Source organism: Clavelina lepadiformis, chromosome 4 (assembly GCF_947623445.1).
Source record: "Clavelina lepadiformis chromosome 4, kaClaLepa1.1, whole genome shotgun sequence".
NCBI lineage: Eukaryota > Metazoa > Chordata > Ascidiacea > Aplousobranchia > Clavelinidae > Clavelina > Clavelina lepadiformis.
In genome coordinates this window covers 6,137,345-6,152,567 of record NC_135243.1, presented here as the reverse complement: position 1 = coordinate 6,152,567, position 15,223 = coordinate 6,137,345, and the positions used below count along the sequence as shown (strand labels likewise).

Genomic DNA, 15,223 nt, shown 5'->3' with positions numbered 1-15,223 from the left:
AAAACTAATAATAATAGTCGTAATACTGTAGTAATAGCCGTAATAGTCCAGCGAAAGAGCAATGTTGTCAGTAATAAACTATAGTTCTGCTTAATGCATTTAGCCTACTTATGTTAAGTAGATAAGTTTTGACGGTTGCTTAAGGATATAAATTTTAAACGCTCATAATAAATTGTTTCAGGAAGTATTTCAAACGTTGACTTTAAAAGCAGCCTTTTTCTTTTCAAAGTTTTGCAGTTTGGGATTGAGATTTCGATGATAACCTTTCGGAATGAAATTGAAATTCTTATTTTTGAAGCTATGTTGATTGTTGACTAGATGTCGGCTTTGCCTGTGAACATGAGATACACTGCTTTTTCAGCTACTTAATTGGCACAATAAACTCTATTCCTTTTTGGTATCCTTGGCATCAGGCGAAAATGCTTTAGTAGTAGACGTTAGAGGTCGCTATGAAATCGTTTTTTACAGATGCGTACCAAAGCATGATAAATTTTTAGAACTGGTTTAAGCCTAATAATTTTTAATAAGTTTTAATATTTTTCAATACTTTTAATAAGTTTTAATGGCGCTGTATAGGAGTACTTATACTTATCAAATCAGCAAAGCATACCGCAATTTTAATAGTAATTGTAACGTTTTATGCTTGTGACACACGTTTATGAGACGAGGGACTGGGATGATATTCATTTGCTGTGATTGAAAATGCAGTTGTTTTTGTAGGTTACTTATTCATTTCATTAGGAAAAATTATTTATTCATGTCACCTCAAAAAGTAAAATCCCTATCACAGCCGTAAAATAACACAACATACATAATTTTGAAAATCGAATCCTCATAACATTTAAGAAAATCAGAGCTTAAAAGCTGGGAAAAGAAAAGCTGAAATTATAATAACTGGTTACACAGGTTAACGGCAAACCCAGGCAATGATCACGTGCGTTGCGCTTGTCATCAGCCACCATTTATAACAACACAGACCAGAAGTAGGCAAATATAGCAAGTTTGAGTAACTACATAAGCATCACTAAGTTAACAAAAATTATGCCCGTCACGGATTTTCATAAAATAAATATTTCGCCATCGGTGGGTGATAAAGTTCATCCAGAAGGGACCTGTCAATGCCCTTCTTATATCAACAAATATCATATCATGTCACATCATCATATCCTTTCGTGTCACATCATCATATCATGTCACATCATCATATCCTTTCGTGTCACATCATCATATTATATCATGTCACATCATCGTATCATTTCGTGTCACATCACAGATTTGAGGCGCTCATTTGTTTGTTTACATCACATGACTTTTACCTGGCAGACGGTTAAGTAGCAACGCCTGCCTTGGCAAATACAGGTATACAAGACTACATTTGAAGGAAGCAGATGAGCCTGTATAGCCGTTGATTTACCACAAACCTCCATGTTTATGGTGTCATATATCGGCTAAATACGGCTGTCTGCGTACTATATGCAGGTTATCTCGTTGCATAAGTCGCATAGCAGCTACGACAAGGTTGCACTCGACATTCACTGAGATCAAAATTGGGATTCTCAATTTGGCAAAACTAAACGATTTTTTGAGGTAATTTACGAACAGCACAATAAGCCTAAACATAAATTGCACGTAACTTTTAAGCTTCTTTATTTATGATACGTACAACACATGAGGTCGTTTTATCTCTCACTTGAACTGTAAACGTTGCAATTTTCATTGACAAAACGGCCGCAAAAGCAGGCAAGTAAACTTCAAGAAAGTGTCCCAATAAATAAAACATTCTAATAAATTATTGATATGAAACTTAAGAAAATATAAACACTGTTGACAGTTGACACATTTCTAACACTGCTCTAATCTGTTCCGACATTCTTCTAGTACTACCATCATGCGGTCATTACAAAATCATTCGACCCTTTCCGCAGAGTTTTTCTTCTTTGCTTGATGTGTACCGGAGATGAACTATTCCATGATACCTTCCCTACAATAACAAACAAATCTTTGTAAAAGTGCTCAACCTTGTGCTAAGTGAAAACTTAAACTTAACTTCAAGCCATGTTCTTTTTTCGATTGACAATTTTTAGGCCTATCCTTCATTTAATCAACATAAGTTCGTATTGGGTATGTTACAGGAAATTCCAGATGGGACTCGACCCTACAACCTTATTTTGTAATCCTTATCATTAGCACTTGGTTTATCTAATCGACGACAAGACATACGTTATCAATTTTATAACGTTCTATACAGAGAAGGGAATGTGATCCAAGTTATAGTAGCTATACTGTGCGATCAGGGCTGGCCTTAGCAAGCACGGAGCTCATGTTAGAAATGGGGCTACTTGGGAAAGCGGGGCCCCTTGCCGATTTCAAATGACTTAATGTAATAACAATGACAACGTAAATCAGAAATCAACTCTTTGCACATCAGCTCTCATCAAAGTTTTGCTTTGTGATGACGTTTTACCAAAACATTCTCCTTCGAGAACAAAAGTTGAGAAATAACACTATAGTTTGCGCAAAATAAAATCTAAATTGTTAGTTTTCTTTTGGCGCGAAGCAGTTTGGGCCCCAAAAAGCGCGGCGTCCAATTCAACCGCATCGCACTCATTGGCCTAAGGCCGGCCCTGTCTGCAATTACACAAGCATTTGTAAAGCAACCACCGGTAAATTAGCACTGACGCGTTTCAATGTTGCCTTATTGTACCCATTACCTTTGGTGCAAAACGAGGTAAAGTCACTTCTCTTCTGAACGAACGGAAACCTAGAAAAAACAAAAATTTGTTTACAGTCTCGGTATTCTCCAAGTGGACAAAAAACGAATGAAGCAGAAAGATTAAAATCGTGTGCGGAAAGAAATCCGTTATCAATTGAATATCGACACACAAATGATTAAAAACACAATAACGCTTTCAACTTAACTTGAAACATGAACGCAGAAATTAATATGTAACATTGTTCTATGAATGTGTGGCTTTTAGCACCTATCACAGTCATGCACATGGCACTCTCACTTTAACATCACTCAATTCCCGTGGTGGTGGTCGTCCCACAAATTCAATTAACTTTAGGATTCTTCACAAGGGCTTGAATTGTGTCACACACAATGATTCGTATTTAGTCTGTATGGTTTAAGCTGAGTTTTACAGTAGGCCAATGTCTCTGGCATTGTTGGACTGCTTTCTGTCCTGGCAGAAAAGATTGCATTGCCTTCATATAGAAGTTCAGTCGAATTAAGTTACCTGCCGCAAACAAACACGTAAACGGCCCATAGAGAACGCCACAGAAGTGAAAAAGCTAAAGTTACAATAATTTAAAAATAAATACTTAAGATTATGGCGACGAGAAAAGAGCACAGCAACTTGTTTCTCGAGCAACTTGATTCAAGCTTTATTTGTGATAGCTTTGCTCAAACAGATATTTACTGCGCATTCTACTCGGAAAATAGGTGGTAAATACCTTTTAAAGATCAGATGCTATATACACTCATTATGAGCCATGAACAGAATGTTGTCAGGTAAATGCCCTAATCGGCACAAGGGGTCAAGATACCATTGTAGGTTTGGTCCTCTTGCATGTTTTAACACGTGTTTTGTCCAAGTTTACAAAACCTGGCACATATACAAGATGATTTTGCGGGATTGATGTAAACATTAGTTTTTCTATTTCATTCGAAAAGGATTTTTGTGGTTCGCAATTTTTCTACGGGGTTCTCTCGCACGAGGCACAGCTATATGGAATGACCAGAAGAAATCAACATGTGCAACTGTTTGCTCTTTCTTCACTCTCACAGGTTATTCTTCAATCTTTACCCGTGACTTTGAAAGTTTACAGATCATAGTATTAACTAAGAACCAAACCTGCATAATGATAAACCTACCATAATGGAAAACATTTCCCAGCAACAAGATACCACGCAGCGCATAGAAAGTAGGTCGCCTAATGATTAACCGTATGACCTATGACATACATGTATCCAATGGCTGATCGTAAATTTTGACGTATGATAAAATGTTGGGTTGCTATTTACGGAAGGGTTTTTACGACCAATGATTAAATTTTCTCCATTTTCCTAATCAAGACGTCACATTTTTGTTTGACTATTGTAATCACAAATAAGAGTGATCTGTTAATCCATTGCAAGCCTTCGTTGGTATCTGCAGTTTTGGTGAAATAGCTGTCACCCTGTAACCTAGTTTTCTTATGCGAAGCTAAATTTTGCTCCTTACAGCATACTTTGTTCCATCTTTGGAAAACAACAAATGTAGTAAACACGACAACTTTTCAGTGAAGTATTCTTGATTATTTTACTCAAACAACATTACGTCGCTTGCATTCCCAATTCAACGCGAACTTTAGCGTCTAGCAGCCCAAGGGCGTTGGCCGACGCACGTCTCGTGTCTTTGTCGTCGTCTTCTTTTACGACGTCACAAAGCTAGTGTAGCGTTCGGCACATGTCCTAATCGGTTAATGCCCTAATCAGCACAAGGGGTCAAGATACCATTGTAGGTTTGGTCCTCTTGCATGTTTTAACACGTGTTTTGCCCAAGTTTACAAAACCTGGCACACATACAAGATGATTTTGCGGGATTGATGTAAACATTAGTTTTTCTATTTCATTCGAAAAAGATTTTTGTGGTTCGCAATTTTTCTGCGAGGTTCTGTCTACATTAGTTTAATCATGATAGGAACTAAAGTCCTTCTATTTTGCTTTAGTATTGCTAACAGTATAGCTGTACAGAGTAAATATTGTTATTATCGTTACAGTAATTTACTGTACAATTATAGGCCTGCGAAGATTTTGTTTCAAATTTATGGAAGGTTAATTCAAGCTAGTATGTATTCAACATTAATGCCAAAAGTAACTCCAACTTTCTAAAATTATAAAACAATATATTAGTATTGACAAGTTTTAATTTCCCCACAGCCGTATGAGAATATTCTGAGGCATCTTCTACACAACTTAAGTTTTCCCTAAACGAGTAGTTGTATAGTACAAGTATATGATACAATATGCTTGTACTCTATTCAGCATACAGTGTCATACAAAGGGAGTACAAGTAGCACAGCATTAAAGTCAAAGATACGCAATTTTGTTCGCACGGTTTGCATTTTCGAAACGAAGTTTAGGATAAGAAAGGCAGTATTGTGAACCTCACGTTGTACGATAAATATTATCTAAGCTCGCTCTATTGGACACTAAAATTTAATCATTTGTCTGCGGCAAAGCAAGTCAATATTTACAGTTAACAGCAACTGACGGTTTACCAACTGACGGTCAGACAGCAAGTAATATGCGCATTGTGGTTAACGAGACATTTATACACCATCAGCTGATAAATTACAATGCTGTAATACAAGCGGATAAATAATGTTTAACTGTTTAATTGAACAAGCTCGTTCTGAATAAGTAACTAATATTTACTGATTAAGGCTGATATCCTTTTAAAACTTGAAGTGGAAAATATTGCATCATTGAAAACTATCTATTGTTTTCAACGATAAGCCTTCTGCTTAATGCTAACTAAGACGCTTAGTTGGTTTTTAAACCGGCTTAAAACCGGGTTATTCACTGGGTTAAACCGAAGAGCAAGCAACATTTCTCTGTAATCGGCTTAGAGTCAAATCTCTTCAAGCAAGCGATTGCTTCAGTTGTAATCAACAGCCAACAACAGTAGAACGAGTTGTGCAGAGCTTTTATTGGATAAGATATTTAACAATATGGTACTTGGTTAACATATTACCAGCTTCAAAACTTGACAACTGGCAATAAAATTTTCAATGACAAACGGCACTTAATTTCTGTTCGTTTTTTCTCTTAAGAACCGGTAACGATGAACAGACGGAGTATAGGTACGAGCCAATGACGACATATTTACAGTTCCCGGATAACGAAATCCTACTAAGCTAAGAGCTACGCATCCACCAATACCAAACCTCAAAACAGTATATTTGAATATATCCGAAAAGAACCGGTATGTACAAACAGGATAGTTGTACACTGCAGGTACGAACCGATAACGACATGTTTACTGAATGGATTATGAAATCCTATCATGATACATATCCACCAATAACGAACCTTTTTCAACCGGACACGAAAGCATTTCTTCATCAACGGAACATAATTCTAGAGTCTGATTTAAAACCAAAGCCTTCCCGAACATGGCGTGTATAACCGCTTCGGCAGTTCCTTTGTCAATTTGAGTTTCTTCAACATGAAACATATGTTGTATAAACATATAAGAAATGTTATATGACAAGATTGTAACATTGGATGCCAAGCGAAAGTGACAATAAATTGCTATCTGGTGAACAAACAAAATTAATCAATTCAGATTGATACAAAAGTCAAGATTTATTTTGATCTAATTAAAACGACAGCTCTGTCAATATTGTTTTACGTTTATACATACCCTACGGCCTAAAGTTAGATGTTTCTAAAAACCAACCATATATGGTGACAACCACTAAATTATATAAATGACACAATTTGTTTAGAGTAAAATTTTGCTTTCATCAAATTTTTAACAAACCTGCGGTGTAATTGACCAGCACAACGACTTTGAGCCCTCCAAGTTCGCTTTTGCTTAAGTATGCGACACCGTACACGTTTGTAGGTTCATCTGCCAAGAAATACGATCAAATAATGAAAGGGTGATGACGTTGCACTTTCACAAAATCTTAACAAATAGCTGCTGTTCATTATCGATTTTTCTCGGACTACGAAATATGATGAACGTGAAAGATGTAAGTATGAATAACGGCCTGGTGTGGTGATGTCCTATTTCATTCAAGTTGAAGCCAGTTACGCTAAAACACTTAAACAACTCTTAAAGGAAGTATTACAAAGGTTGGTTTTTCGAAGTAAGTAAATGACTAAAAGGCCGCAGAAACTTCTAGAAAAGGCTGCATATGTGGCCTGCATGGAGGCCGTGAAGGCCATGAAGGCTGCACTTTCCCCACTCCTGATGGCTTAACCAAACATATTCCAGTTAACAAAAAGTTAACTTCAGGGAATAAATTAAGATAAATTAATAAAAATAAAATAAATAAATAAATAAAGATTAATAAATTGAGTGAAACAACCAAAAACCTAACGATTTTAAAACAAGATGTAAAATAAGATCAAACAAAATCCTTATAATGTTCAAAAAGTAGCTTTCAAAAATAACTTACCGCAGTGATCAGTGATGTAACTTATTCTAAGTCCCCCGTCCTCGCGTACTTTTTCGTCCCACTTTTCTACTTGTGACGTCATTTCATCACCTTCAGAAGACGTCGACGCTCTAAGTCTAAGGGCTGATACGTCAATTCCGTAATCGTCATAATCGTACTGATCGACTTGTAATAGCACTGCATCCGGGTCAATCAAAGTGTACTTGTACAGAGCAAGAAGTCCAAAACAGAATAAAAAAGCAGTTGTTAACAAACAAGTCGGCAAACCCTTACATTTTAAATTAAATTTACCTAACGACATAGCAACGGCTTATTGCAAGCAGCTACCTAAAAATAAAAGATGAACCAGAATGATAAAAGTATCGTTGATGTTAATTAAAGGGCATAGCTAACTTCTATTAAACCACAACTAAAATGAATCTGTTTTTGCACAAAATTGGTATACATTTATTTCTTCGGTCAACTAGCAGTGGTTGTTCGCCTAGGCTTTCACTCAGCCGTTTGTCCGTCTTCATACCCGAATTCTAATAAAAATGGGCAAGTTGTATTTTTACAGCTGCGTTTACACATTAACTCTGCTACGACCAGTTGTGCAAGTTTTAACAGCAAAATATTGCTTGAAAGGTCACTTTGGTATTACTAACTCCATTTTACAAGAAATCATAACAATATCTTCTCAATACTCACCCTTGCTTCCTTTCTTATTGGAGATTTTGCGAACTAACAGCCATTACTATTCTTTACAGGTATATTACTGTCTGGTGAACACTTGTTGTTGGGTTTCAATGTGTTGCTTTTTGCCGCCATCCGACTTTTACTTACGCTGTGCACATACAAAGTGAACAGCACGAACAAAACTACTGAATACAGCCAACTCAAGTTACTAACTACATGTGAATGTGTATCTTTGATGATGCAATACGATCACAATTCACAAGCACTGATATTAAAACTGAAAGTTAAAAACTATTTTAAAACTATTGCATAGATATGGCATGTTATATACATATTTTAATTGGATTATTCCTCCTCACGATGGATTTTAACACCTCAAACTAGGAAGAACTATACTACATTACATTGCAGATGCAGTAGCTGCTGTTCGGAGAGCTGCAAGCATGAACAGATCTGCTTAATGATAAGCTTTTCACAAGTGAACGATATTTCCAAGGGACTAGTGGCTGGTGCAGAACATACCAGAGAAAGTAGGTCACTTAATGATTAACTTAAAGACCTATGACGTACATGCATCCAATGACCGATTGTAAATGTTGAAGCATGAAATATAAATAATGTTGGGCCGGTAATTACGGACAGTTTTTACGATTAATTATTAAATTTTTTTCTATTTTATTAATCAAAACCTCACGTTATAAATTTAACGTTACTACGTTACCTTCTGTCGTTGGAGAAATTTTTCACAGGACTCATCCGTGGAATGATTTTTTACTATTGTTTGAGCCATGGAAACCCGTATCGGCTAAAACATTCCGCTGTAAGTTAATAAATGGATTAAGCTTTCCGCCAATCTATCACCCAGACAAAAGTGCACAACCAATATAGAAACACCACCGGTTTAAATCGCTATACTGTGATATTCGATGACGCTTGGCTGCTACGTCATACCTCAAAACCATGTACAATATTTTCTGAAGTAATATTTGCAATTTTACAGCGTTAAAGATGCTACAAGGTACAGAAGAACGCTTAACACTATTACTTCCCGGGAAATTCTTCCATTAAGACTTACCCCAGGTATTTAACACGGTATATTGGCTATGCTGGTCCTGTTGGGTTATTTCGATGCAAGTTGAAACCACGGCGTCACAACAACGTTCAGTATAGGAAGGTTATTAACTTAAACATTAACTTAATTTTCCCTAAATGGTCCCGACTAAAGACATCAATTGCATTAAGTTTCGAATACTTTAATTACATTGATGGGTAGGCCCACCTTTTCTACAGTGTCAAGGACCAAGATTCCGCTGTGTATACAGGAGAGTGAGCAGACACGCCCTAAAGGTTACGGCTTCTTTTTCATAACTGACGCACTCTGTGATTTACGACATTAAAGCAATAAAAACTTGTACCAGCAGGCGATGTACCTAACACTTGAATAAGCAAATAAATGTCTAACAAATTGAGAAAACAAATTGTTTGTTTGCACGGCCATAAATTGTTTTAAGTCATTCAAAAGAAACCTTTCGCGTTGATATGGAAGACGCATGGTATCCATGGTAAAACAGCCACAATGCTATTGATGATTGATAACAGCCACAATGCTATTGAGTTATTGACAATGATATTTTTAGGCTATTTCAAAAAATAACAAAATGATGATCATTGTTCATATCATCTAGTCATTCTTGCTACTCATTAACTTAATCAAAAAATTAATTATTGCTTGATTGAAATGTTTAATAAAGCATGCTTAACTCAGCAATGCATGCAGATAAGCCTACATACATACAGCATACATGCATACGGAATCGTATTAAATAAAAAGCAAAAGCGTCGAAAACCTAAAACTTTAAAAACATTAATTAGGCACCCGGTCACTGGACAGCGACCATTTAAGAAACTTTTTTCCTTTGTAACTTACACATTCTGCTTTTGATTTCGCTAGTTTTAGTTAAGTTAGCAGGTTCTTGTTTAAAAACTCTACATTGGTTAGCTTCATGTTTGTTATTTTCTTACATTCGAAAACAATCAATTTGACTTTTACTCAAAAAACTTTGGCTTTGGCCTTTTGTAAAATCAACGCAATTCGTAAAAAGGTTTTGTTTCAATAAGTTTGGCCCAACTTAGAAAATGAAAAGCTTAGTCTCTAATAGTAGCTCCAACAAAACGTCTTTTTTATTAAATTGAGTTATTGATCACTTAAGTTTTTTGCATAACACTCCTTTCAGTAACTTGGCTATGAGTACAAAATGATTAAAGACTCTTTACCAATAGGCTACATAAAATAGAGTTCGCGTTCGCTTATCAAAGAGCGGACTGACTGAGTGAAAAGCTGGCCCAAACTGATCATGCCTAAATTTTGAGGTCAGGTTTCTTGGCTGAATCATAGAATGGAATTATAGACGATTATACGATTAGTTTCACAGCGTGTGTAGGTAGCTATTAATATTGGGTCGATATGAAGGTAAACCTGGTATGCAGAACATTTTGGTTGTAGATTAAGAAATAATACTTTGCCAAACCGTCCGGTTGTTCTTCTTTTTTTCCCATTACATCTATTGTCATGACAACAATCCCTCACTTAGATCGAAATTGACGTCTTTGACAAGTTAAACTTACGATTAATGAATTAATGTAACCATAAATTGATAAAGATATTTGTTTTACGTGACGAAGTGGCCAGCGCGTAAACTATCCTTATAGCACTTACACAAGTTGCGCAATCGTGACTAAGGAAACACTTGTGTCGTAAAAAGCGTAACTACTAGAGTACAGTATTCAATTTTTGCTGAAATAAAAAACCTCTAGCGGCGAAACGAATGAAATGTCACTAAAACTGCTCAGTTGGTGCTCAGGTTAAATCGCCACTTGGCGCTTAAGTGCTTGTATTGTAGCGCATACAGATTCCGAGTTAAAAAGTGACGTCCTCACGTTAATGACTTTGCTGCTTTTGTAAAAGAATTGCGCCAGTTTGAACGGTTTGCCGCGGATAAAGACACATAGAATTTGACTTCACCGTGCGAAGGGGGAATGTCCTGTTAGTGTTCGATGACTACTTCTTTTTGATTTGTACTTATCTGGTGTGTTGTGTTTCAAAAAACCTTTTGTGTAAAATACAAAAGCGAATATAGGCTCTGTATATAACTTTCTTGCTTTGAGAAAAGAAAAAAATCGCTTGGCGTTTATTTATCCGAAGTGTTAACAACTTTAAACATTACAGCCTTGTTATGTCATCATGACGTTATGACTCTAACAATTGTTAACAACAAAACAGCTTTTAAACTGTAACAAATTACAAAAAAGCAGTTATATAAAACTACCGAGATTTACATTGCAATAGAAAAAATATAAAGAGCTAAGAAAAGAAAAAAGCCTTCAGTTGCTGGTTAGTTTTCTTGTCGACTTACTTGTAACCAAAAGTAATAACCTCATTTTGTCGGTCCATGTTGGGAAATACTGTGATGAATTTCTGATTTTTTTAAAAAACTTAATGATTAATTATTATTTAACATGCTTCATAGACACAATCTGCTGCTTGTGAAAGGCGCGACTGCCGAATATAACTGGAAATTTTGTGCCAAATGAGTTCACTGGATATGAAAAATATTTGCTAAACCTGTTACAAATGCACATTGAAACAATAATATAAACTGTATCAAACTATATCTTAGTTTTCGAAAAAGTCATCTGCCAAAGCTCGTATTTTGGCTAAAGACTTGTTTGTTAAATGCGTTGTTATAAAAACCTGTTGTACAATTTGGCATCTTGCTGGTCAAAAATGCGTAAAATGTGTTATCACGAATATACCACTAAGCTGCAGTGCTATAAAAAGGTGCCTTGTAAAATTCAGTAGACGCAATATAACTATATCAAAGCACGTTTAACTCATTAAAAATTACTAATTGTGCTTTAAAACTGTGGGACACAACAACAATGTATGAAAGCACGCTTTGACATTAGACACGAAAATTCCTGATATGGCAAATGTATGCGATTTAAAAAAAATTAGAGATAGACAGTACGATTATAAGCGCAGGCCGCAGCTTTTAGACGATGATCGTTGTGGATTTTATATTACATAAAACATTGCCATTTTATCTCTTACTAGGAAGATTATTATCAATGCAGTATTCATTGACAAAACGGCTGAAAGAGAAAGTAACCTTCAACATATGTAAGCTGTCACAATAAACAAAACATCTAAATAATTGTAACTTGGGAAAAAACACTGTTGACACATTTCTAACTGCTCTTGTCCAGTTCAAACTTTTTGTAATGCCACCATGTGGGCATTACAAAATCATTCGACCTTTTCCGCAAAGTTTTTCCTCTTTGCTTGATGTGTACCGGAGATGAACTATTCCATGATACCTTCCCTACAATAACAAACAAATCTTTGTAGAAGTGCTCAACCTTGTGTTCAACGAAAACTTAACTTTAACCCAACTTCTATTTCATCGTATAACAGTTCTTTTTTCATGTGATCCTTAACAGTTTATCACAGTACCAGTTCATAAATTGCACTGATTCTTTGTGCGTTTGTATTGTTTTAAATTTAGCAGAATTTAGCAGATTAAACTTTCAAGATTTATTAATAATCTCTTATTTCTTCTTCAGAGGTATTTCACCAGTAATGACTATACACCAAAGTGTTCTGTGTACTATATATACTCTACAAGAAAAAACATTAAATTTTAAAGGTTTTTGTGTTGCCGTTACCTTTGGTGCAAAACGAGGTAAAGTCACTTCTCTTCTGAATGAACGAAAACCTAAAAAACAAAAAAATATTATTATAATCTGCACGCTTGATATATAACGGTGAAAAAAATAAACGAAATGGAAAGACAAAAAGACCTCCCTCTATAAATTCAATTTCCTCACACAAACGGTCGAGAACACAACTATTCTTTTACCTTATACTATAGAGTATAGAGAGAGAGACCTATACACTAAGAATAACTTGTCGCATGGTATAATAAATGTAACAAAGGCTATAAATGTAAATTGGATAAAAAAGCATAAACAATATTTAAAAAGAACTTTTCAGAGATTTCGTAGATGACGTTGAACTCGCTTCCAAACGTTTTCTTCAAAACTCATAAACAATTTTCTTATAGTTTGTAATCGTCTGTATAATTTATAATTCAGAACTATTCATAAAAGAGTATACAGAGAAACTTTTAAAATTTTCAACTAAAGCTGATGTAAATACAGCTGTGGAAACTACAAGTCAAAAACTACACGAAATAGCGACAACTTGCCCTCTATAATTTCAATGCATTAGAATTTCATACATCTACTATGTGTATATTAGAAATATCAAGAACGATAATAATAGTCAATAACTATCTTGTCAACAGCGGACCGTATAAACGTATAAATACATCTAGCACAGAAAAAATTTCACTACACGAGACAGCGTGAGTTACAAATTAGAATCGGTTAATTGCTAAGACCAATTTTTTGCATATATAGGTTTGAAAGCTTGAATTAGCTTGGGCAATACTGTAGTGTTAAATGCAAAATTAATTTATATAACGTCAGCTACAATTTGAACAAACACGATTGAGAAATAAGTTTAACTTTTCAATTGTACCGACACTTTATATATATGAGCAACTAATGTTTACTGAAAAGATGTTTCACTTTTTAACGTATGCGATCGCAAACATTGCATCGTAGGCAGCACTTAGTTGCACTTGGTAAAGAAGATAACGAGTTGTAGGGGGATTGAATCAGACAAAATTGTAAGAACAATAAAGCATTTTTAATGATGACTGGTAATTATAATTTCTGCTGAATACATCAGTAAAGAATCGGTATTTACAAATAGCATAGTTGTACACGGCAGGTACGAACCAATAACGACATGTTTACTGAATGGATTATGAAATCCTATCATGATACATATCCACCAATAACGAACCTTTTTCAACCGGACACGAAAGCATTTCTTCATCAACGGAACATAATTCTAGAGTTTGATTTAAAACCAAAGCCTTCCCGAACATGGCGTGTATAACCGCTTCGGCAGTTCCTTTGTCAATTTGAGTTTCTTCAACATGAAACATATGTTGTATAAACATATAAGAAATGTTATATGACAAGATTGTAACATTGGATGCCAAGCGAAAGTGACAATAAATTGCTATCTGGTGAACAAACATAATTAATCAATTCAGATTGATACAAAAGTCAAGATTTATTTTGATCTAATTAAAACGATAGCTCTGTCAATATTGTTTTACGTTTATACATACCCTACGGCCTAAAGTTACATGTTTCTAAAAACCAACCATATATGGTGACAACCACTAAATTATATAAATGACACAATTTGTTTAGAGTAAAATTTTGCTTTCATCAAATTTTTAACAAACCTGCGGTGTAATTGACCAGCACAACGACTTTGAGCCCTCCAAGTTCGCTTTTGCTTAAGTATGCGACACCGTACACGTTTGTAGGTTCATCTGTCAAGAAATACGATCAAATAATGTAAAAATTACGCCTTTCTATAGCTTACATTACAAAACCCTTGCCAGTCATGGTTTAGAATGGGAGTATTCATATTTTCGATGGAAATTTTCTGCACGACTTTGAAACCGACGGTAATTTCTCAACGCTGAAGCTGAAGTATTTTTACATCCCTCCAAACGAGCATATTCTGTTTGTTTTACTTTATTCATTGTTTGGACTTGGAAATGGTTACTAACAACAATGTACAGAAGAAAGCGTCCTCATTGCCTTGCTCAAAGGCACTGTAACTGCAGTGCCGCAGTTTTTTTAAAAAACAAAAAAATATATGCTTTTCATTTTGATGATATAAAAATACATGCTTTTAATTTTCAAAAAGAGCTTTCGAAAATAACTTACCGCAGTGATCAGTGATGTAACTTATTCTAAGTCCCCCGTCCTCGCGTACTTTTTCGTCCCACTTTTCTACTTGTGACGTCATTTCATCACCTTCAGAAGACGTCGACGTTCTCAGCGCTGATACGTCAATTCCGTAATCGTCATAATCGTACTGATCGACTTGTAATAGCACTGCATCCGGGTCAATCAAAGTGTACTTGTATAGAGCAAGAAGTCCAAAACAGAATAAAAAAGCAGTTGTAAACAAACAAGTCGGCAAACCCTTACATTTTAAATTAAATTTACCTAACGACATAGCAACGGCTTATTGCAAGCAGCTACCTCCAAAGAAAACCAGAATACCAAAATTATTCCTGATGTTAAGTCACTGGCGTTTTACGGCTTAGTATAACGCAAACTTAGCTCTGAAGGAATCATAAACAAACCTATACGATAGGCCTTATATAATATTGCCTTCCAAACAAAATTAAAATGCAACAGTTTTTCGTCATCT

General features: G+C 35.3%; 2 protein-coding genes across 5 annotated transcripts; both read right to left on the bottom strand.

The window, feature by feature from the left end:
- Positions 1 to 791: 791 nt before the first annotated feature.
- LOC143451407 (uncharacterized) lies at positions 792 to 9,065 on the bottom strand. Of its 4 annotated transcripts, XM_076951918.1 has the most exons (8): positions 8,927 to 9,065; positions 7,864 to 8,669; positions 7,622 to 7,700; positions 7,177 to 7,503; positions 6,534 to 6,623; positions 6,080 to 6,208; positions 2,712 to 2,761; positions 792 to 1,981 (listed from the first exon to the last, which is right to left on the bottom strand). In XM_076951918.1, the coding sequence occupies exons 4-8, from the start codon at positions 7,475 to 7,477 to the stop codon at positions 1,898 to 1,900; spliced, it is 654 nt and encodes a 217-aa protein (XP_076808033.1). In that variant the 5' UTR covers positions 7,478 to 7,503; positions 7,622 to 7,700; positions 7,864 to 8,669; positions 8,927 to 9,065; the 3' UTR covers positions 792 to 1,897. The 4 variants fall into 4 exon arrangements, with proteins under 4 accessions (XP_076808033.1, XP_076808030.1, XP_076808032.1 ...); XM_076951915.1 differs by having other exon boundaries at positions 793 to 1,981; positions 7,177 to 7,700; XM_076951917.1 differs by having other exon boundaries at positions 793 to 1,981; positions 7,177 to 7,999; positions 8,573 to 8,669.
- A 2,002-nt stretch (positions 9,066 to 11,067) lies between these two features.
- On the bottom strand, positions 11,068 to 15,047 carry LOC143452155 (uncharacterized). The gene is made up of 5 exons (XM_076953012.1): positions 14,731 to 15,047; positions 14,238 to 14,327; positions 13,784 to 13,912; positions 12,577 to 12,626; positions 11,068 to 12,233 (listed from the first exon to the last, which is right to left on the bottom strand). Exons 1-5 carry the CDS (start codon positions 15,023 to 15,025, stop codon positions 12,150 to 12,152), a joined length of 648 nt encoding a protein of 215 aa, XP_076809127.1. The 5' UTR covers positions 15,026 to 15,047; the 3' UTR covers positions 11,068 to 12,149.
- Positions 15,048 to 15,223: the final 176 nt, after the last annotated feature.

Bases quoted from the DNA above. Each gene is read 5' to 3' on its own strand.
- LOC143451407 (XM_076951918.1), bottom strand. From the start codon at position 7,477: ATGTCGTTAGGTAAATTTAATTTAAAATGTAAGGGTTTGCCGACTTGT. The intron at 6,209-6,533 runs GTTTGTTAAAAA...TTCATGTTGAAG, and splicing joins GCTGGTCAATTACACCGCAG to AAACTCAAATTGACAAAGGA. The intron at 1,982-2,711 runs GTAATGGGTACA...TTGTTATTGTAG, and splicing joins TACCTCGTTTTGCACCAAAG to GGAAGGTATCATGGAATAGT.
- LOC143452155 (XM_076953012.1), bottom strand. From the start codon at position 15,025: ATGTCGTTAGGTAAATTTAATTTAAAATGTAAGGGTTTGCCGACTTGT. The intron at 14,328-14,730 runs GTAAGTTATTTT...ATTTCTTGACAG, and splicing joins TTACATCACTGATCACTGCG to ATGAACCTACAAACGTGTAC. The intron at 12,627-13,783 runs GTTCGTTATTGG...TTTGTTTTTTAG, and splicing joins TTCGTGTCCGGTTGAAAAAG to GTTTTCGTTCATTCAGAAGA.